General features: G+C 38.0%; 2 protein-coding genes across 15 annotated transcripts in view; one reads left to right on the top strand and one right to left on the bottom strand.

The window, feature by feature from the left end:
- The window catches only part of GART (phosphoribosylglycinamide formyltransferase, phosphoribosylglycinamide synthetase, phosphoribosylaminoimidazole synthetase), a 34,177-nt gene extending 16,441 nt beyond the window's left edge, over positions 1-17,736 (bottom strand). The window contains exons 1-15 of one of the 7 annotated variants that reach the window (XM_019730222.3): positions 17,594-17,736; positions 15,222-15,372; positions 13,037-13,132; positions 12,393-12,567; positions 11,198-11,309; positions 10,383-10,451; positions 9,749-9,874; positions 7,400-7,487; positions 7,090-7,175; positions 6,406-6,574; positions 4,159-4,390; positions 2,336-2,430; positions 1,860-1,969; positions 1,284-1,482; positions 49-300 (exon numbers count right to left, since the gene is read on the bottom strand). In XM_019730222.3, the coding sequence (XP_019585781.2) occupies positions 49-300; positions 1,284-1,482; positions 1,860-1,969; positions 2,336-2,430; positions 4,159-4,390; positions 6,406-6,574; positions 7,090-7,175; positions 7,400-7,487; positions 9,749-9,874; positions 10,383-10,451; positions 11,198-11,309; positions 12,393-12,567; positions 13,037-13,132; positions 15,222-15,366 (1,954 nt within the window). In that variant the 5' untranslated portion in view covers positions 15,367-15,372; positions 17,594-17,736. Of the gene's footprint in view, positions 1-48; positions 301-1,283; positions 1,483-1,859; positions 1,970-2,335; positions 2,431-4,158; positions 4,391-6,405; positions 6,575-7,089; positions 7,176-7,399; positions 7,488-9,748; positions 9,875-10,382; positions 10,452-11,197; positions 11,310-12,392; positions 12,568-13,036; positions 13,133-15,221; positions 15,406-17,563 lie in introns of all 7 variants that reach the window. The other 6 variants (XM_019730217.2, XM_019730225.3, XM_019730220.3 and 3 more) reach the window with 6 other exon arrangements.
- Positions 17,737-18,551: 815 nt separating this feature from the next.
- SON (SON DNA and RNA binding protein) overlaps positions 18,552-23,046 on the top strand; it is a 31,852-nt gene continuing 27,357 nt past the window's right edge. For all 8 annotated transcript variants that reach the window (XR_012493996.2, XR_012493993.2, XR_012493997.2 and 5 more), the window contains exons 1-2: positions 18,552-18,706; positions 22,079-22,245. Coding sequence is in view for 5 of the 8 variants with exons in the window: in XM_074325754.2 (XP_074181855.2) it covers positions 18,630-18,706; positions 22,079-22,245 (244 nt within the window). In the remaining 3 variants the exon portion in view is untranslated. The remainder of the gene's footprint in view (positions 18,707-22,078; positions 22,246-23,046) is intronic.

Genomic DNA, 23,046 nt, shown 5'->3' with positions numbered 1-23,046 from the left:
TGCTCAGACATTTCCAAGCAGGAGAGTGTAAAACGTAAGTGCATGTACCTAAGGTCTGGTCACCACAGCCATCAGGTGCTGGAGAGGAGTACTGGAGGGAAGATTTCGCTACAATTTTCCTCACAAGGCTAAATCCATTGCTGTGAAGACCAGATGAAGCTATGCCAATAACGACATCCCCTTCCACGATTCTTTCCAGGTGAGGGAGTTTCTGATCCCGCTCCATGGCCCCAACGGCAAAACCAGCTAGATCATACTCTCCAGGAGGATACATGTCAGGCATTTCTGCCGTTTCACCTCCTGGCAGGAAGGTAATGCAAGAGTAAAGAAATCATAATATTTATAAACCCATCTAGAATGTAGTGACACCAGCTACAATTAAACACGTGGCTATATTCCGCGGACATTCAATAAAATGTACTCTAGTAACTGTCTAACAGAACTTTTAACCAAGCATAATTTCAGGGGAACCAGCACTAATTTACACAAAGGTTGAGTGTAGCCTCCAAACACTATTACTTTAACAGGGTGAATGCTCAGCTGAATGTCATTTCTCTAGCAATTTACTTTCAAAAATGCTTTCACCTATAGTTGATCTTTACAATCCCTGTTAGATGATGGTACTGGCTTAGAGATGTGATTTAATCAGCCCACCCAACTCCACATGCCCTGGCCTAAAAAGCGTACCGCAGTTCACTTTATGAGAATATCATGTAAAGACAGGGTTTAGGCCGGCAGATTCCAAATTACAAATTGTTCTAAAAAATGGTTGAAAAGGCAATTGGCTTCTGGAACACATTTGTCCACAGAAGCAGTAATATAAAAGAGGTACGATAGTTTCGTTTCTTAGTCAATCTACAAATCGAATTTGCTCAAAATTCTGATATATGTTGAAGTAATGTTTCTATAAACCTTGAGTACATTTTTAGTGTCACTTCTGAGGGAAAATAAAACTTCAGATTTAGAATGCCAAGAACCCATCTGCCTCTGTTGCATGGCGATAAGGAGGAAGTAACCCCTACCCTGTCTAGGAGGCCACTGAGAAAGATGGAGATAGAAATGGGGGTCAAAGATGGGGGAGAAAGCTAAGGCCTCGCTGACAGTGTAGGAGTGTGAGTCTGGGGAACAAACCCTTGAGGAGGGGTTTGAAGACACCAGGGTCTAAGTTGTCTTAGTGTTATCTGTATCTTTATTTGCCTGATCTTGTGATACACAGTTTCTCTCATTAGCTATACATAGGGCTAAAATACAGTAAAAAGGATGTGTAATTAAAATGATCATACCAAGGAGGGCACATCCAGCTTTTCTGCAAGCTTCAGCGATTCCAGCAATGACAGCTTCAGTCGTATTGAGGTCAAGTTTTCCACAGGAAAAGTAATCGAGGAAGAAGAGGGGCTCTGCCCCTTGGGCCAGAATATCATTTACACACATTGCAACCAAATCTTGACCAATGGTATCATGTTTATTGCACTGCTGGGCAATCTACAGAACATAACACATCCACATGAAATTAAGCTCCAAATCATATCTTCTCCTTTTTATCAGTGGAGGCTAACAAATATTATCAACTTTTGGCTAGCTGCTCTGAACGCCTAAAGACAAAAGAACACTAAATTCTGATAAGCTATTTGGTCCAAAAGCATCCCTTTTCATCCCCTAAAATAACCCTTCCATCCAGAGATAGAGTCAACAATATTGTACTGTTAGAAACATGTCGATATTTTAGTCATATTATATGGTTATCTGGTATGGTTCACTTTAGTGCTTATATGTCAAAAGGGCAAAGTATGTATTTGATATACAGCAAATTCTCTCTTATCTTTCACAAAAGGCCTTTATTCACAAAGGTGTCTGATTACTTTCAGTTTAGTTCCAACGCCATCTGTTCCACAGGCCAGAAGAGGATCTTTGAAACCAGCTGCTTTCAAATCAAAAAGACCAGCAAAACCTCCCAGATCAACATCACAGCCTGTTGGAGAGGAAATTAATTACTTTCTGCACTTCGACAGATCAGGTAAACATGAGTATACGAAACACTTTATAAGATGCCTTTCCTGAGAATGGGAGAGAGCACCCCACGCTTAAAGCACAGATCAAGAAGGTAATTAAATATTAAAGGAGCAGACATATCCTTTTGAGTTTAACATCCTAAATAAGAGATGCTTTTTTAAATCACAGGTACAAGAAGGCAGAAGACTTTGAGTCTGGCTTAAATAGGGCGAGACAGCAACTTGGCATTAATTTGGAACATTTTCCTCTGTAAATTATAAAGCCCAAATCAATTCACAATATTTGTCAAAGTTAATGAATTAGCAAAGGCTAGGATCTGCCTCACCTGGTCTGGAGGTGGCTTTTGCTAAAGGTTTAATCCTCTTGACCAGCATATTTCCAGCTGCAATGTCTACCCCAGATTCTTTGTAAGTCAGGCCTCTAAAGAATTCAAACAAACAAAACACCTAGGATATCACCTAAATATCAGGAAAAATCATTTTAATCTTAAAATATTTAAAGCAGAATACATCCCTAGTGATTTTCATATCCCCTAATGTGCTGCGACCCCTCCACAGATTATGATTTAACTGGTCTAGGACTGGCCCTGGAAATTGAAATGTGTTTAAATAATCTCCCTAGTTGATTCGATTGTATCATCACTACTGAGAACTACTTTTCTAACTTAACCCTTCCGTATTTCTCACAGGTAGTTAAGATATATGGATATTTTGCCAAAATCTTTCTCTGTTCAATTTTGGTATGGGATGAAAAGGAGTAAGAAAACTAAGTGAAAGAAGTAAAAACTAGGGTTATAAGAACTCAACAAAGAAACCCTTAAATTCTAAAAATCAGGATTATAATAATTCCTCAAAAAAATCCCTAAATTATTGCAACAACAGAGAATTGTAAATTTCCTTATAGCTGAGACAATAAGAAACAAGATGAAAAAACCTATGAAAAAAGCAAAACCAGACAGTAGTATTCAGTGCATCATTTCCTTCTACACAGGACCAACACACTGGAGCAGTACATTTAGAGACCAAGTTTGTGAATGGCGCTGTGGATTCAGCAGTTTTGCCTTACAAAAATGAGAACTTTGGCCTAGTCGAATGCAGTGATACATGAAGAAATATGGGAAGTTTTATTAGAAACAAGGTACCAGGGTACATACAGAGTTTGAGAGCTTTGCCAGTTAATACCAATGAAATTAGCAGTCAGGGTCATGCTCAGATAGGAAACAAAGTTCTACTGGTTTAAAAAAAGCCTTTTCTCAGTTAGCAGCTGGCATTGTGGCCTCTCATTTTCTTCATCTTTAATTTAAAGAACTTGAGACAGTATTAAGACTGCAGGGCCTTGAAAGAGGTCACTTTTCAATGGAATTATCAGTTTAAGATAAAAAATACATTTTTAACAATGGTATTTCAATGTTCTTCTTTCTAAAAAAAAAATGCCAATATTTAAACTTTAAAAATTTGCCTATCAGTAGTAGTATACCTTGAATTAAGTTGCTAAAAATTTCTTATTTTATCCTAAAATTTATTTTCAAAGATGAACTCAACAAATAGTAACTGTAATATATACTTAAGAAATCAAAACACCCACAGTTACAGTTAACAGTTTATTGATTTTACAAAGGACTAGTTGTACATGTCAATAAATGAATCGCAAAGGGGTCAAAAATACATTTCAGTAATAGGTATAAATGCAGTGACAAAAGACTGCCAAAATTTATAGTCTAATCAAACTAAGTTGTAAAAGTAGATGACCAATATTTTCATCTTGAATTCTTCGAAAAAACCAGGTATTAAGATATAAGTATAACAGTAATATTTAAATATTACAAAAAGAATAAAAATCCTTTTTCTCATCTTTATTGAATGATTGACAAAATGATCGTATATACTTAAAGCGAACAATGTGAAAAAAATCCTTAATATCACTGTGATTTTATCAAACTTTTTAAACATACAGAGCTACCATGAAATTTTTTCCATTTCATTTGAATATTGTAACTAGTTTTGATTCAAACCAAATGCAAATCAAAATCAGATCAGTCCCACAGAGAGAAAAGAATACAGAATGACTAGTATAGGGTTACAGAATTTTCTATATAGGTATATATGCCAGTTTGAAGCTGTGCTTTCATCACTTTGGTAAGAAATTTACCTGGGCTGCTGCAGGAAAGCTATGGCACGATAGCCGATGTCCTTCCTGTAAATGGCTCCCTCAAACTTTATAACAGCTAGTCCTTTCTTGGCATCTTCAAGGGCTGAGATAAGATTTTCCCGGATGGCTGTAACAGTAAGGACTCTACCACCATTAGTCACCACTTTGCCATCTTTTAGGGCAGTACCAGCTTGGAACACCTCCAATCCTAAAGCTTGAGCCTCAGGAAACCCTGTAAAATAGCACATTTGACATGTTATTTCAGATAACAATATTCTACACTTGTGAAGTGGTTTTTAATTGCCAGAAGTTTTTTTTTTTTTTTTTTTAAATAAAATCTTTATTTCATTTAAATGAATCTTCACAAGGATCAGGAAAGAATGAATGCAATAAATTAGTAAACAGACCCTTTCTCCTAAGAACAGTCCATTCTGCTCTAGGGAGATAACTGTATTTCTAAAACCTTGTGTCATCATCATTCTCATGTAAGGACCAGTGGTTCAATGTGGGAAAAAAAAAGAAAGCTAAACCCTGAAAAGTTTGAGACTTAAAAGTAGAAAGTTACTTTTACGTGACAAATTAAAAACTAAAAAAATAAAATAAAAAAAGATATGAAACGTAAACATCAATGAACAATCCTGCATTTGATCACATCTTTCACTTAAGACTAAAGGAATTTCTACTTCCTTTATCCGTCATCCAAGTAAAGTTGCTTTCTTTCTTTTTTAAATAACCAATAGGACCATAGCATTGAAAACATATTCTTAATCTTTTCCCTACTATAACAATTGTAAAATTTTAAGACAAATTTGATTAGCTTTTAGACTTGTCTAAGATTTCTGGCTTCATTTTCTTTTGAATTATTTTTAAAGCACTCATATATAACTTTACACTTAAAATATCACTCTATTTTATAAATTCTAAAATGATGAACCTGGGGAGTTTATACAAAAACACAATCTCTTAATTTTTAAAGACACCATTCTTATATCCCCAGTTTGTCCGTGTCTGTCTCCATTTTTCTTTTAGCATCATATTTGGTAGTCTGTTAATATATGCCTTTCCTAAGTGTTTTTTTGTAATATAGTAGCATTCAGTCACAGGTACCCAAATAACTGCTGGTATTGGTAATACCCAAAATCGCTGTGTCAAAAATGAATTATTGGGCTGCCCCGGTGGCTCAGGCGGTTGGAGCTCCATGCTCCTAACTCCAAAGGCTGCCGGTTCGATTCCCACATGGGCCAGTGGGTTCTCAACCACAAGGTTGCCAGTTCAACTCCTCGATTCCTACAAGGGATGGTGGGCAGCGCCCCCTGCAACTAACAACGGCAACTGGACCTGGAGCTGAGCTGCGCCCTCCACAACTAAGACTGAAAGGACAACAACTTGACTTGGAAAAAAGTCCTGGAAGTACACACTGTTCCCCCAATAAAGTCCTGTTCCCCTTCCCCAATAAAAAATCTTGGGAAAAAAATGAATTATACTTGTCACCTTAATCTTAGAGAAATTTCATAACACAAGGGATCTTGATTCTATCTCTTTCTTTGCTCATTTTCAAAGGCAACCAATTCCCAATTGCCCAGTTGCATGTGTGGGATTCATAGGGCAATGGACTTGTCTGGGCAAGACAGTAAATAGGGTGTTTGAATCAAACACACTTTTGGGGTACCAAGGGAGGCCAAGCTACAGCCTGCTAGGGATCACAGAGGTCTGCCTTTGGGCTTTTGGCACTGGAACTTAGTTGGCATTTTAAAGTTTTACTTAACGTCATTTTAACTAGACGCCTTACCTCCTGTAAAGAGAAACAGAACAGAAGGCCATACTTTTGAAAGCTTGAATTCTACCACCCAAGGTGACTACAGGGTGCACTGCAAACTGCAGGAATCCATGTGTGATGAGATCAGATCTCTGAACTGTATCTCATCGATGCAGTTTATACTAATGTGCTTCTAATTCTCATACAGTTCCATTATCTTCCTGGCTCTTGGCCAGGCCCACTTCAGTCTTCCTTGTGTAGAGGAAAGGAAATGGATGACATTTCTTTAAATACAGTGATTGTGGATATCTGAACACTCATACCCAATAAACAACATGAGTACGTTAAGACCCCCTGAAAGGTTTCTGATGGGTTTACACCCTTAAGAGGAGCAGAACATGGCATGGAGACCTACAGTCAACTGGACCTAGTGACAGTGGCACTAGTGACTTGTCACATTGTAATTCAAGCTTTTGTTCTCTAACATTCACCTGTTACCTCCACACCCTTGGTGTAGTCTCCTGGATAACCTTTACTTGCCATGACAACAGTTATGGCAGTGCGGTTTTCAAGCCAAAGGGGTGGAGAGGTACACAGCAGGCCATCTAAGGTAGACTGAATCACTTCGTAAAGATCACTTTTAAGAAGTGGGAGGATAACCTGGAAAAACATAATTAACATGGCAATTGAGAAACATTTTAATCACTGGGATACCAGCAAAACTTGCACATACTGTTGACCCATGAACAACGTAGGGGTAGTGGCACTGAAACCCTGTACAGTTGGAAAATCCACGAATAACTTTTCACTCCCTAAAAACTTAACTATGGTCGTCCACTGGTATCCGTGAGGGATTGGTTCCAGGCCCTCCCAGACCAAAATCTGCAGATGCTCAAGTCCCTTATATAAAATGGCGTAGGATGCAGACAGTGGGCCTCCGAATCTGTGGATTCCCAACTGCCAATATGCCAGTGGCTGAATCAAAGAGGTGAAACCCAGGGACATAGAGGGCTGACTGTATATATATTTAAAAAATTCATGTATAAGTGTACCCACAGTTCAAGCCCGTGTTGTTCAAGGGTTAACTATATTTCTCAAAGGTAATTATTCCAAGGTTGATAAATCCTGAGATTAAAACAATATACATCTTCTACAAAGTAATACTTTTCATCCACCTGGCACTCTGGATCACCGAAACGGCAATTAAACTCCAGAACTTTTGGGCCATCCTTAGTCAGCATTATACCAGCATAGAGAATACCTTCATTAAAAAAGAGAAAACAAAACACAAAAAATAATGAAGACATTGTATTGTGACTATGAAAATTAGAACATAAACTTCTAATACTTGAAGTTTTTGAATAGCCATAACAAATGTTACAACAATGGTCAATTAAAAGGTAGTGAAAAAAAGAGAAAACAGGGAAGTTTTGCCAAAGGTGTCAAGTTACTCCATGAATAATAAAATGACATCGATGTGCTTACCTGTATATGGCATACCCTCCTGCTGCATGCCATCCACTGTCCGCTGAAGAATGGTATTTTTAATTTTTAGCAACAAATCCTTAGGAACCTGGGGAACAGACAGCAATATGTAAATGCAATCAGTATCTGAAAAAAATCACCTTGCATGGGACAATGAAAGGGGACAACTATCATTTATTTACTATCTCAGATAGGCTGAGCACTTTAAATTCATAAACGTTTTAAATACTCACATTGGCCCTATCAAGTAGGTATTCAGCCTCATTCTTATAAAATAGGAAAGATGACCTCTGAGAGTTAAAAATTACCATAAGCAGAAGCTGGATTATGTATTTATAGAGCAGCATCAATTACCATTTCATAACCGACTGTTAAAGCACCTTTTACTATTAAACCTATAGATTTTCAAACATATACACGCTTAACACTTAACTAAAACGTTTCCTGAAACATAATAAAAATGAAAAAATTCCTCTCCCATTTAGAGGCTCCTTTGATTCTTTCCAGTATATTCTACGCATATTTCATAAGCCTATAAACTTAAGAATATGAGTTTATGAATTTAATTGTAAAAATGAGACCTAGAGATAGTCCTTATATTAAAACTATCTTCTACCAAATGGTAGTTTTAATACTTATAAAGTCTAAAGTATCGGAAGAAAGCCATTTGGAATCTAATTAGAAAAGATATATGCATCCCCATGTTCACTGAAGCATTATTTATAAGACCCAAGATATGGAAGCAACGTAAGTGTCCACTGATAGAAAACTGGATAAAAAGGATGTGGTACATATAACAATGGAATATTACTCGGCCACAAAAAAGAATGAAATCTTACCATTTGCGACAACATGGATGGACCTAGAGGGTATTATGCTAAGTGAAATATATAGAACAAAATAAATGAACAAATAAAATGGAAATGAACTCATAGACACAGAGAACATTTTGATGGTTGCCAGATGGGAGGGTGGTTGGGAGCAGGGTGAAAAGGTAAAAGCATTAGGAAGTACAAATTGGTAGTTACAAAATAGTCATGTGGATGTAAAGTACAGCATAGGGAATATTGTCAATAATACTGTAACAACTGGTGTCAGGTGGGTACTAGACTTAAGAGGGGTGATCACTTTGTAAGTTATATAAATGTCTAACTGGTATGCTGTACACCTGAAACTAATGCAGCATTGAATGTCAACTGTAATTGAAAAATAAAAAACTTTAAACAATAAAGAATAAAGAGGGCCGGCCCAGTGGCTCAGGTGGTTGGTGCACCGTGCTCCTAACACTGAGATCACCAGTTTGATTCCCACATGGGCCAGTGAGCTGCGCCCTCTACAGCTAAGATTGTGAACAAAAGCTCTTTCTGGAGCTGGAGACAAAGGTTGGCGTGAGCAGCCAGAGGTTGGCGTGAACTGCCGTGGGCTGCTGTGTGCTGCCATGAGTGGCCAGCGTGAGTGGCCGGGAGCCATGGAGAGTGGCTGGCAGGCGGCAAGAGCTGCCGAGAGCTGCTGAACGTCGACTGGCAACTGACCGCCTCAGCCGGGGGGAGCACAAGGCTCCTAATACCAGCATGGGCCAGGGAGCTGTGTCCTATACAACTAAACCGAGAAACAACGGCTTGAACCAGGGTGTGAGGGGGAGGCAGAAGGAAATGGGGAGGGAAGATTATAATATTGCAAACAAAGAATTCATTAAATAAAAAGAATAACGCAAATCCTGTTTGGTTTTTAATCAAGAAAAAAATCTGAAAGGCACTACATTATTAGCACAGTTTACGATTATCATCAGTGGAAAGAATGGGTGAGTTTCTGAAGTGTTAATGTACTTATAATACACTCAATGCAGATTTCTTATAAAAACTGTCCAGAAATTGTTTGGAAATATACTTTATCTATCCATTATCAAGTAGAAAGACCAGAAGAACAAATTATTGTCTGACTGGGTTCTCAATTCATATCTCTCTCTCTCTGTCTCTCTCTGTCTCTCTCTCTCTCTCTGTCTCTCTCTCTCTCACTGAGCACTTCTGTGCTGGGTCCTGGATATCCAAAGATGAATAAAAGATAATTCTAGACTATAATTGTCTCCCATGGGTTAAAAATAGGGTACAGAGAGGAGGGGCCAGAAGATCTGTTCAATCTATACTTAAATTAGTTTTTCAAAGGCTTTTTTGAAAAGGTTAATTTTAGAGAGACTAGAAGAGATACCATAAATGCCATTTCACTTAATAGGAAAAACAAATTACTGATGGGTAATCATTTACAGAAATATACAAGACAGAAAAGCATTGTCTGAGAGCTCTTTGAGAAGACCAATTACTAGGGAACTTTAGCTGAGCCTTTGGGAAGTACCTGAGGTGCCGGACAATAGGCTCCCATCCCCCCTGTGTTGGGGCCGTGATCTCCTTCCAGCAATCGCTTATGGTCCTGTGCTGGGGGCATAGGGGCCACAGTCCTTCCATCAGTGAAGCAGAGACACTGGACAGAAAACAAATAGGCCACTTAGCTTAAATGCCAGAAAGTAAAAAAAAAAAATTTAATAAGGAGAACTATATGCACCTTAACTCTTCTTAGAGGAAAAGTCTTCTTTTTTTAAGGTAAAATGAGTTGAAACATAACTAACCCTAAGCTACCTATATCAAGAACCAGATCTTGTATATTCAATTTCTGAAGGATCTGTAATTTTTGAGCTAGGTTAGGAAAAATATCCAAACTACTTGCAAAGTAAAATATTTCAGCCTTTGCCCCTTTTAAATAATTTGTGATATAAGTCCAAGTCTCTTACTGAGACACTGGGGAAGATTAAAAGAAGGTAAGTTCTTTTTTCATGTACATCCCAAATACTAAATGCATACAAATTTCTTTGTAACTGTTGGGCTTATGCTTTCAGATGAAACAACCAGGGTAAATCAAGTCGTTTGGGGCTCATAGGTCAGACACCACAGCTTCTATCCTCCATAAAAGCCCCAAAGATAAATATACTTACAGACACCTCTTCTCCTTCAAGAAGTTCTTCAATGACAATTGTTTCTCCAGCTGCTCCAAAAGCTTTATCCTTTTTGTAGATTAAAAAAAAAAAGGTAAATTGTAAGCTTTTAATATTTACTTAATTGGCTGTTATTGTCTACCATTTGTATTATGAACCAATACATTGGTATTGTAATTTCCTTTTCCCTTTCTGAAAGCCTCAAAAGAATATGTAAATGTTTCCTGTTTTTATAGTGGCAATGATACAGAGCTAGCACTGGTACAGATGAGTGTGTCACTAATACTCTCCTGGGGATCACGCTGTCCAGTTTCAAACAAGGTAATGGAAAAACAAATGTTTTCATCATTGACATTTAATTTTTATTTCTGATTGATTTTATATGTTTGCCTATAATAATTCATCTAAAAGGAAGGAAGCCACAACAACCAAGATGGATCATAAAAGAAAAGAAAAGTATATTAATTCATTACTTCACTTCTCTGAGGCCAGGGGCACAAAGCACAAATAATTTTGTCCTCATGGATAGTTGAGAATTTATTTGTATGTTCTGTAGACTGAGGATTTTCTATTTTTCAGTACCAGACAACAAAGGATGCTAGAACTTACTTCCAAAGAACAGAATCATGGTTTAGCTATCAGTGTAGATCTATAACAACTCTTACAGAGATGGATATAATACAGGGTATTAGGCACAATAACTTACCTGTATGTTTGCTAGATTTGTTTTCCTTATTTCGAGGAACATTTTGTAAACGTTAAGAGTATTTACCCAGTGTGATTAGGAACTTACTTTTCCAGAGGACTCAACCTACCTGCATGATCTCCTGCACAGCTTGGCAGGCCTCTTCTTTGCTCTTTGCAACAATCACCCCTTTCCCAGCTGCAAGACCGCTGGCCTTCACAACCAAAGCAGGGAAGTCTTCACTGTGAAGACAGAGCGGTCTTCAATAGCCAATAAACCCTTATCATTCGGGATAAAATGCTTCGGGATTTTGTTAATGATATGCTATAGCAACAAGTGAAAAGCAGAAAGAAAAATTCATGATCATACCAACACCCTTTTGATGTGTTTCCCACCAGGAATTTTCCCCCTACGTATTCATTTATAGTCGTGATCATATCGCACATACAATTTTCCTTTTTTCACTTATTATGAGAGCATATTGGCAAAATCTTTGGAAGAATAAAGCAGTTGTAGAGCACTGGTATAGAATGATCTTTATGACACAAAGTAGTGAATCATACTCTCATTCAAGTAGAAGATACGGCTTTGTAAGAGCAATATAAACATGGGCACATAGACCATTTCTGAAAGAACACATCAGAAACTGTTGCTGGTAATTTCTTCTGTTGAGTGGAACCGGAGATCAGAAAGATTTACCCAAAGTAACAAAACTGTTACTTACCCAAGGCATCCGGCTACTAGGAAATGATAATATTCAGTGTTTAAGAAACTCTGTAAGATTTAGAATGAATAAAGAATGAAGCTGACACCACTAAAAAGAAAACATACCAGGTCACAGGGAGAAGTGTCAACAAAAAAGGGCAAAGTCATATGTCTACCAACGTTCATGAATTTCTCAATGTTTTTCATGTAATATTGAGAACAAGGATGTTTAAAATTTAGAGTTGAGCAGTGCTGGCAGAATGTCAAGCAATGATTTCTCACTCTGGTTAATTACTTATGGAAAAAAATCAATATTCTTTATGTTGTAGATGCCACTGTGTCAATTTGGCTGTCAAAATAGTGCATGACTGTAAAACCAAATGTATCTTTTCCCCTAAAACTATTCACTAATAAATATATAAAAAGCCTCTTTCAGCAAGGCCAGAAGAGTGTACTATATGCACAGAAGCCCACTTTATTTTGATGTTGGAAAAAGGCAACCTACATAGACTGATCTTTCCCCCATAATTATGTTACAATAAACTTGCGACATAAAAGTGACCCGTATATTTAACTATCACAACAAAACAACTGCCCTTCACAGTCAGTCTTCTATCTACCTCATAATGAAGCTGGAGGCCTCTTTAGGTTTGGTGAAAGCTCTCCATTGTGCAGTTGGGATTCCATGTCGGTCCATAAATTCTTTTGCAAATCTTTTGCTGGACTCTAACTGAGCTGCCTCTGCTGTGGGGCCAAAACATTTCACTCCTGCAGATGTCAGGTTCCCAACAATTCCTATGGATGGAAACAAGCAGCATGAGGTGAGCCAAGGTCTTTATGGTGCCTTTCCATTCTGAAGAATTAGGATTAGACTAAATATACATTGAGATAAAACAGACGACTGGTGGCAGAGAATAACTAAGATTTTCGTGTTGTCTACAAGATATAAACAAAAATGCTACCAACATGTGATTCAAATCCAGCAGAAGTTATTTGTTTTATTCAAATATACGGATTACTGATACCGTAAGAGAGCAGAATAAAAACGTATGCTTCCCACAGCTGCAGATTTGATCTCTCACTTAGCACATTGCTGATGCTTGAGAAAAAAATCTAGAATCCATAAATTTCAAGAGGGTGAAAGCTTTTTTTCCAATGTAATATTACATTAGAAACCCTCATCTCTAAAATGAATTGGATTAGATGAGCTCCAAGTTCCTTTGGCACTAGACATACTGTAACAATAAACAGAAATGATCTTTACCAGCAGCCAGAGGTGCCTCTGGTCCGACAACTACCAATTCGATTTTCTCATCTTTGCAGAACTGAGCAAGAGCACTGTGATCACTGATGGAGATGGCTGTGAACAGAAACAAAACAACAAACCCACATCACTTACAAAAATATTATTTAATAAGTTATCGAAGTGTCACACTGAAAACTAAGTACTACACTTTGTTATGCCTACTAACTGTTGGTTTTCTTTTACTGGTACAGACGAGTTTCACCATGAGAAAGTCAGAGCAGAGGGGATTAGGCTGACCAATAAAGCTCAGTTCTCTGCCACCGCTTTAGCCAGTTAGATGAAAACACCAGTAAGCTTCCCAAAGAGCTATAGAGAACCTTCTCGACTATGGTGTTCATGTCACTAGTGTTGACTGTATAGTAAACAAAAATGTATATTCAGAAACCAGTCTTTTAATGTCATTCTTTCAAGATTTACTGAGAACCACATGCTTTAGATACTCTTCTAGTCACTGCATTAAGATGTTAACACAAACAGGATCCCTACACTTAGGATCCTTATATTCTAAGCAAGGGAATGTTGGGTAATACATAAATAAAGAAAAAACCAATTGTGAACAAATGAGGCAAATTTGATATGAGGTGAATTGGGAGGCTATTTCTGGTGGAGTCTCTGTGCACAGATGTATAAGCTAAGAACTAAATGATTTTAAGACCTTGCTCGCTTCTCCAAACTACAAGCCAGGTAAATTTTCTTTCTTGATGGAGTTCTAATTAACTGGCAGTAGGATCAACCATATACTAAGCATGGGTTGGTTCTATAAGTGCTCTCCTGCTTCACTGTACCTGGATCCCTTTTCTTAAGTTAGCTGAAACCTCCATTACCCTGCACATATATGGTATTTGTGATGTGTTGGGGATAAGTACAGAAAGGGTAGAGTTCTCAGTCCACAGGAACTGCCTGAGTGGAATAAGGATGGAGTACAATGCACTCTGGGCGAGCAGCTGCAAACACAAGTGGGCTGAGAAGAGCCAAGTACCTCAGCACAGCAGAGGGTGGCATGCGGAAGAGGGCACACCTAGCTTGTCTCTGCAAGTGGTAGCAGCCTCAGGACAATCTGGGAGATTTTCAGGGGCTGGCCTGCATGGCATCAATTGCTTTTACATAAAATGTGCTAGTTCTTCAATAAACATACAATATCTCACCCCCTAGCTAAGATTCCAGGGAAGCAGATATTTCCTTATTTATCTTTTTGTTATTATTCTTATTTTTGGTCCTGTGTATGCTATTATCTTCTCCCAGTTTATGGCTTGCTGGGTGATAGTCTTCTCTCCAATACATACTATGAGCCACATAGGGTACTAGGCACAGGGCACACAGTACAAACCAAGACAGTTGAATTCCTTGCACTGATGTAGCTTACCTCCTACAGCTTACATTCCAGGGGTGAAGTGAAGGTAGGAGACAGACAATAGACAAGTAAAAAATAAATATAGATAATGGTTCATAATCGCAAACAAATAAAATGTGAGGTGGACATGCTTTACTTAGAAACTTTAGGAAAGTCCTCTTTGAGGAGATAACATATAAGCTGAGATCTGAAATAATGAGGAGCCACTGATGCTGGAGGTGGGAACAAATACAAAGGCCTAGGCAGCTCTGTTTGGGAAATTGGCAGGCCTGCACGGCTAGAGCACAGTGAAAAGAAAACAAAGGATATGAAAAATAAGACTGGAAAGCAGGCAGCGGCCAGATCACAAAGGGCTTCATAAGGAACACTAAGGACTTTTGAGTTTTATTTTAAGTGCTATAAGAAGCCATTGAAGAGTTCAATATAGCATAAGAACTGATAATTTTTTCATTTTTACCAGTTAAAGAGATAAAGGCTGAGATCTATGATGGAGATAGAATTGTCAGAACTTAATAGCACTGCTCAAGTTTTCATGTCCAAAACTACACATTAAAATGCCTTTAACCTACATTGGGCATGTGTGACTTTTTTAATGGACGTGTTTTATAATTTAAGATAAGGAAATGCTATATACCGAGCAACAGTATACCTTACATTTACAATATATGGCAAACATTCAAATTACCTCATAAACTTTAAGGTTAAGAAAAGCATTCAAATCTGAATAGCAATTGACCTTATAAAAAACAGATGCGGTTGACAGTTTATCATTTATAATTAAAACATGATTACCAGCATTTGAAATCTTTTCAGAGCAGGCAGTGCCTGCATTTCCTGGGGCAACCAACACCTGCTTGACATGATTAGACTGTGCAAGTTTCCAGGCCAGTGCATGCTCTCTTCCTCCATTGCCAATTACAAGTACTCGGGCTGCCATTGCTGTCTGCAAAGCAGGAATTCAGAAGGAAAATGAGAGCTGCAGAAAGAAAACCACAATCGGTATTTCAGAATGCACATACTTTAGAAATCACAATTTTTAAATATGATGTATTCCAACGATTCATTTGTGAAAAGTCAGGATGAATTTGAGAAATGAAATAATTTGAGAAATATGACTGTATTCATGAGGATTAGGGAGGTATTTTAAAAATGAGGCAGACGAGCCTAGACAGCTAAGTTAAGGAGTAAAATGGTGACTTTAACTCCTTATTGGATTAAAAAACAAAACAAAAAACAAACCTTGTATGAACAATAACCTTTTGGGTTTTTAGAAGATATAATTATCGAACCTCAGTTAAAAATGAATCCCCATGTTTTAAATCTAGACCAGAACTCAAAATAACTAGTTTTAAATCTTGTGATCGTCTCCTGTAGCATGAAAACAACCACAGACAATACCTCAGTAAATGAATGTGGCTATGTCCAGTAAAAACTTACAAAAACAGGCGATGGGCAGTAGGTCATAATTTGCCTATCTCTGCTCTAAGCAATAGAAAGTAATCAGAGGTTCATAAAGGATAAGCGTGGCTGTGTTTTAATAAAACTATTGTTTATGGACACTGCAATTTGAATTTTAATTTTCAGGTGTCGTAAAAACACCGTTCTTTTTCCCCCAACCATTTAATAATGTAAAAACTATCCTTATTTGGTGGGCTGTACAAAAACAGTTGACAGGAAAGATTGGCATAAGGGTCATAGGTTGCTGACCTCTGATTTAAGAAATTAGTGCAGTATTTTAGAAAATCAGTAGAGAAGGCAAAAATCAAATTTGAACATGTCTCACATTGTTCTGGCATTTGATTCTGAGCAGGATGAGTACAACAGCTATCTCTCCACTGGTTAGCAGTGTGACTTTGGGTAAGCTCTTACTATTTGTAATTCAATTTCTTCACATCTTAAAAGATGGGAGAAAATTTGCCTTACAAGGTTACTTAAGGATGAACTGAAAGGATATTTATATAAACAATTAGTACAATTTCTGACATTCAGCAGTAGTAAAAGCTAACTTGTTTTATTTTAAGTACTTTTACTCAAGTTAATACTTTAGAAGTTAGAAGTTCTAACAAAAAAAAAGCAAAAGGAATGAATAATTTGGCAAATTAATTTACTAATTTTCAGAAGACATTTAATTACGTAGAAGGCAAACTGAAAATAGGGAAAAGAAAACTGAAATTTGTAACTTCCTGTGAGATGCTAAGATTACACATTTAAATAAAAACCTAAGCTGATAATAGAAAAAATTAACTTTTTGAGCATTTACTTTGTACCAGATGCTATATTCTAGACGCTTTTCATGAACTACTTTGCTTAATCTTCCTAATTCTATGAGGTACTATTACCATCCCCACTTTACAGATAAGAAACTGAGGTACAGTTAGGTTAAGTAACTTGCAGGTCAGAGCTAATAGGGGGTGGAGCCTGTATTGCAACTGAAGCAATTTTTCATTAGATACTGCAAAATTGAGATGGTGGTCATTGAAAACCTGAGGGAAAAAAATTACTAAATTGTCTTTTCAGAAAAGGAAAAGCTATTTTAGTTTAACAGAAAACACAGATCTACCACGTGCATTGAAACATCTGAAAGAAACACAGCTTTAAAACTAGAGAAAATATTACATTTTGTTTGAATAAGAGGGGGAAGAGAAGACAGCCTGAACGAATCTACACCAGGAGTGGTCAGGCCAGGCTCTAGTCTGGGTGCCCTGGTTTGGGTTGAGACTCTGTCCCTTATTACCTAGGGTACGTTGAGGGACTTAACTTTCTCGGGCCTCAGTCATCCAAGTGAGTAACATAACGAGATGTGGATTTGATGAGTAATATAAAGTAAAAACCAATTACAGAGGTGGACTAATCTTCTAGACACAATGGGTGCATAACAAGAAAATATGCAACTTATATTTATGACCTAAAAAAAGAAGCATAAAGATACAAAAGGCCCTGAATCTTAGACAGCAGGGAAAGTGACAGATCCAATGTAAACCTGTTAAAAACGAAAAGCACATGGCGAACCCCCGCTCAGTGCACTTAAAAATTGAGTATTCCTATGGCCAAGCCAGTTCCTACAGCTATCTCTCAACTTAAGTTAGTTCATTCAATTCCTGATATTAGATCCCCAAACCAAAGTATAAATGTACTTTACTTAAAAGCGGAGAGGGCTTACGCACGGACACAATGTCGACTCAAGGCCTCCTGGCCGCTGCCACTCACAAGTTCGACTGCGCGCGCCGGAAGTCAGCCGCCCGGGATCCGGGGCGCGCGCCTCCTCCCCGCTCCGGCCCGCCCCGCGGTGGGCTTCGCTTCCCCATTGGTCAGCGCAAACCGTGGGCCCTGCCGCGAGGTAATCAGTATGTTCCCTCCCATTTTTGGGTGCGGCCTGAGCCCACTCCAGCGCAAAGCTAACAAGCCCTTCCTTGCGTGCTTAGGTGATACTACAGCATCAGGTGCCACCTAAGGTCCTTATTCCTCCCGTAGAGCGTCTGGGTCTCTGAGGAGGGGGAGCGCCCCAAAACGCTGAATCCACACTTAGCTAATTGTGTGTTGCTAACGAGTCAGAACCAAGCAGCTACAGTGATAGTCTCGTGAAACGCCCGGCTCCTGACTAGCATGCACCAGGCTTTGATCGCAGGTCGCTCAAGACTTCCTATTGCTTAAAAACAAAACTGATTATAGGCTATCATGGGGTAAAATCGTGTCCTTCCTATTGGCATCAGTGGGGGCGGGCGCTGATTAATGCTTTCCCGGATGCATCTCCCTTGCCGAAACAACTTGGGAATGTCGGAGGCCCCGTAGCCAACATGTTGCCCTTCTTACACCCTTTCCTCATAACGTTTAATCTCGGGAGTTTAGTGGCTAAAGTAAGCCTCTTAAGCTTCTAAACATTGTTGGGGACTGACAACTTAAACTGACAAAGTCGCCTCGAGAGATTTCTCCTGTAATGGCGCCTGCGTCAGTCACTAACATGGCGGACAGAGTCGTGCGCGGCGCAAACGTCAGCAGCTCTACCCAAGCCGCTCAGAAACAGCGGAGGAGAGCAGGGCCGTGCTCACTGATTGGTACATTGGCAGAGCGTGCAGATCCGGGCGCTCCCACAGGAGCCAATCAGGACTGCGAGAGACGGAATTGGCCCCTGCGCCTCCTCCCGAGGCATTCTGGGAGACTGGAGGACTAGCGAGGAGGAGTTGAGAGAACGGAGCGGACGCCATGGCTACCAACATCGAGCAGATTTTTAGGTCTTTCGTGGTCAGTAAATTCCGGGAAATTCAACAGGAGCTTTCAAGGTAGGCGCTTCCCAGACTTTTCTGCTCCCAAGGGATCGATAGAGCATCATGTAGTCTTCCATAGCACCTTTATTCAGAGACGCCGTCGTTCCCTGCCTCAGGCCCCGCTACAGCCCCGCCTGGGCCTGGGATCCATTTTCCGCCCCCCCCACCCCCATCCGCTCCCTCCCTTCCCAGCGAGGAACTTCGCTCTTTCCGAGGTAATCCCAGACTCCTCTCCAGGACCGAGTTAAGAAGCTCACTCTTCTCTCTCGTTTGGTCGTCTCCTACCCTTTAGTTAGTAGGCCTGGTTGTCCACTAGGGACGGGCCTAGTTCCTCCTCAGCTCCTCCTCCGCTGCCGCGTTTCCCCTCCCCCTCTCAGCCTCCGCGGATTTCGCCGGTCGGTGCCTATGACCGGAAAGGGTCTCTAACGGCCGTTTTTTGAGTAAACTTAAATCCGCTTTTTACTACATGCTTCAGACCATTTGGGGGTCGGGATCCTCTAATTAGGTTATTTGGGCCCTAGTGTCCTGTGGCTTCCACTAGGCAGCATTGTAAGATTCGGAATTCAAATTAAAAAAACTCAATTAATGTTAGCTTCTTTGACCAAAATGTCGAGTTGAGGATGGAAGGGGACTTTGAATTACTACTAATTTCTTAATTTAGCAAGTGAAAGATGGGCTTTGTGTGTAGATTTAAATTTTTATTTGCTATCGTTGCCCCAATTGATATTTGAACAACACGTTCCTTTTTGACATTGCTGGTAGACTTTACGTAGTTTATCCTTGGTTCCACAAAATTTGAACGAGGAGAGATTTCCAAAGAAATAGTTGTTTACTCAGAGGAAAATAGTGTGGGTAATGTGGTTGTTCACTGGTTGTCTTGCAGTATTTTTTGCTTTGTATAACGTAAATATTTGTTCCGAGTTCAAATGTTTTTGCTAGTTTTAGTTTAAAAGTTGACATCAGGAGCAATAAAAATCAGCGGAAAACGCAATTGTAAATTAAGCGCTCGAGTTAACATAGGGTTATTGGAGCAACGATATAGTATTGCTAGGATTATTTTTTACAGGATATATTGTTTTTTAAATGGAAAATATATCTGCTTACTCATTCCATTGCTTTCAAAAATTTTGTTACATGCTTGTGTTTTCAGGATGATGGGAAAAGACCTGAGCTAAGGGAATATGTAATATATTTTTTTTTTGGGGGGATACATTACATTCTAATAGTCTCGTGCAATAAGTGGTTGTGTTTGCTTATTGTAATGTTTTTCATACCTTTTAAAATCGGTTTTTGTGTTAGAAAGTGTTTTGTTGTGGAAAAACTTTAAAAAATTTAGAAGGAACAAAATTAAAAACTACCACAGTTATTGATGTTCTTTGATTTTTTTTTTTTTCCTGTGCGGACAGATGCACATGCATGTTTTGTGAAATGTGATTATCTTGTGTTGGTTTTTTTTTCACCTAATGTATTGTGAACAAGGTTGTCTTTAATCAATCTCCGTAGTCTTTTGGAACTTACGGGACATTTTTTTCATGGTTCCATAGAATTCTGTAGGAATGTGTTGATGGATATTTAGGTGGTTTGAAATTTTCATCCCTTTTCATCCCTTTTGAGGTAAACATCCTGATAGCTTTAAGATGGTTACTTTCTCATAGACTGACTTTTTTTTAGTTGTACTTTTCTGATTTTTAAATCTGTTGCCTTTTTAGTGAGGTAATTACGTATGTGTAAGTGCTTAGGAAAAGTGCTTTGGAAGGAAATTCTAAAGAATATCAGAGAAAGCAGTTTATTATTAGAGGAATATTCAGCTTCTGAAATAACATGTAATACGTTATCGGTCTAAAAACAGATTTTTGATATTTGCCATTTCCATGAGCTTTATGTCCCTTCTATTTTTACGTATGTCAATTTCGGTAAGGAGACTGAAATTTAGGTAGTTAAAATAGGTTATTTATTATATATAGATGGTGGTTAAGAGTATGAGCTCTGGCTTTGAGTAGCAGCTTCACCTCTTAATAGCTGTGTGACCTACAGCAAGGTTTCTTGTCTTTTCTGTGCCTCATATTCCTTATTTATAAAATCAGAATAATAGTGCTGATCTTAGGGTCTCATTAGGATTAAATGAGTTTAAAAAATGTAGAACCTTGTGACATTAATAGTCAACAAATGTTAATTATGTGCATCATTGTATTAGAAAACCAGATGTTCCTTAATTATGGTTAACTACCAATTTTTATCAGGTAGTGGAGCATAATTCCATCTGTTTTGTTAGCTAAAATGTAAGTTAAATTGAATGTGTTCTTGAAATTATTTTTCAAAACAATTTTGCAAATTTATACAAAAGTAGTGAAAATGACCAGGTAAATGACATGTTCTTATGTCTATTAAGATTCTTGTAAAACAAAACAAAAAAAACCTTTAAAAAAAAAAACCCCAAACCCACAAAACAAATGAACAAACAAAACAAAAACAAACTCATAGATACAGAAAACAGAGTGGTGGTTATGAGAGGGGAAGAAGGTTGGGGAGGAGGGAGGAATAGGTGAAGGGGTCAATGGTGTGGCGATAGATGGTATCTAGACTTTTGATGGTGACCACTCGTGGTGTATACAGATGATGGATGATTATGTGCACTTCAAGACACACACACACACACACACACACACTTTACCCCAATTAAAAAAAAAAATGAATTGACCCAGTGAGTTGAAAATATGTTAAGCCACCCATTCAATCTGTTCGTTTACTGTTGGTATAAATGAATTGTCACTTGTTTTACGTGAATTTTTTTTTGATCTCCAGGAAGTTTTTTTATACTAGGATTTTTGATGACTGGGTAAAAATTATATAAATGTATTTTTGTTTTTAATCTTTGTGGCATTTCGCTAACATCAACCTAAGTCTGATCAGAGTCTACATGTTACCTGATGTGTCTGTGGCTAACTTTGTGTTCCTTGATACTGTTGATGGTGATTGTGATCCACGCACAGGTGTGGCTTTATAGTGGCTATAGCTTCTGTTGTAACATTAGGTCATATAGTTTTCTTTGGATTTGTGATTGTGATCTTACAATAATTTTTCTTTCCTGAGATAAATATGTAGGTAACTGAAATCTAAATAAATTTATATTTCTGGGAGTGTTTTATTTTTTAAAAAAGATGAGCACAGAAATTTATTTTGAAGACTTTTTCACAGTTCTGAAAACTTGGTGTAAAAATCTATAAGTAGATAGTGTTAAGGAAGCACTACTAGTAGGGAATGTAACCTGAAATAAATACAAAAATGGTGAATGTATTCATATAAGATGATTTTAATCAATTGAGTTACAAAATTTATTGTATAATGTGGTAAAAATATTAATGAATTTTGATAACTTTTCTTGTAAAGTGGAAGGAGTGAAGGCCAGCTCAATGGTGAAACAAATACACCTATTGAAGGAAACCAGGCAGGTGATGCAGCTGCCTCCGCCAGGAGTCTACCAAATGAAGAAATAGTTCAGAAGATAGAGGAAGTACTTTCTGGGGTCTTAGATACAGAACTACGATGCAAGCCAGGTAAGTTGGAGATAATGAGCTGTTTGAAAAACTTGAAGATGATTTTTTTAACGGTAAACAGTATTATTTTTTGACTGAATGGTATTTAAAATGTTCATTAGATCTAAAACTTCAATAAATTTAAGTTTTAGTTTGACTGGTTTACTGAAGAATTCGTTTGATTATTTTGAAAATACAATTGTTACTGAAATATGAACATTGATGTACTTGTTTGCTTTGCTGGTGGAACATAACTTTGATTCAGTCTCATAGTGCCTCAGTGCCAGGATTTTGAAAGTGGGTTTTCATTGAACAGTTGTGTAAATGTGCACTTTGGAAGATACAGGATCCTAGACCACATTAGTCATGATTTTAAAACCCTGGGAGGTTTTATTTTATAAACTACGTGTAGAAATTGTCTTGTGTTTGCATCTACTCCTCTTAAAAGTGCGGTGAATGCAGAGGAATCATTGCTTGGATATTTATCATTTTTGGAGTTGATTAAATAATTGATGCTTAGAAATGAAAGTGTTATGATGAACCACAAAAATAGCAATATCTTCATTTAATTTTTCGAAATGGAGTATGGTACGGTTTTTTTATTTTAATTATTATTTTTGGTACAGGGTATGGTAAAGAAAAGCAGAGACTTTAGCTATACTTAGATTCATGGCACTAGCAACTTTTTATTGATTGAATTGTAACTTAGCTAACATTTGGTGCATAATAAATGATAGAAAACGATTAGTTTTGCTTTGGAATAGGTCTTGTGTGCTGATTTTTTTTTTACCCTCCCATAATCTTAATGGGCTAGGATTCTGA

Source organism: Rhinolophus sinicus, chromosome 17 (assembly GCF_057876585.1).
Source record: "Rhinolophus sinicus isolate RSI-liver-muscle chromosome 17, RSI-T2T, whole genome shotgun sequence".
NCBI classification, from domain to species: Eukaryota; Metazoa; Chordata; class Mammalia; order Chiroptera; family Rhinolophidae; genus Rhinolophus; species Rhinolophus sinicus.
Note: the sequence above shows the minus strand (reverse complement) of the source record. Positions and strands in the feature narration are given on the sequence as shown.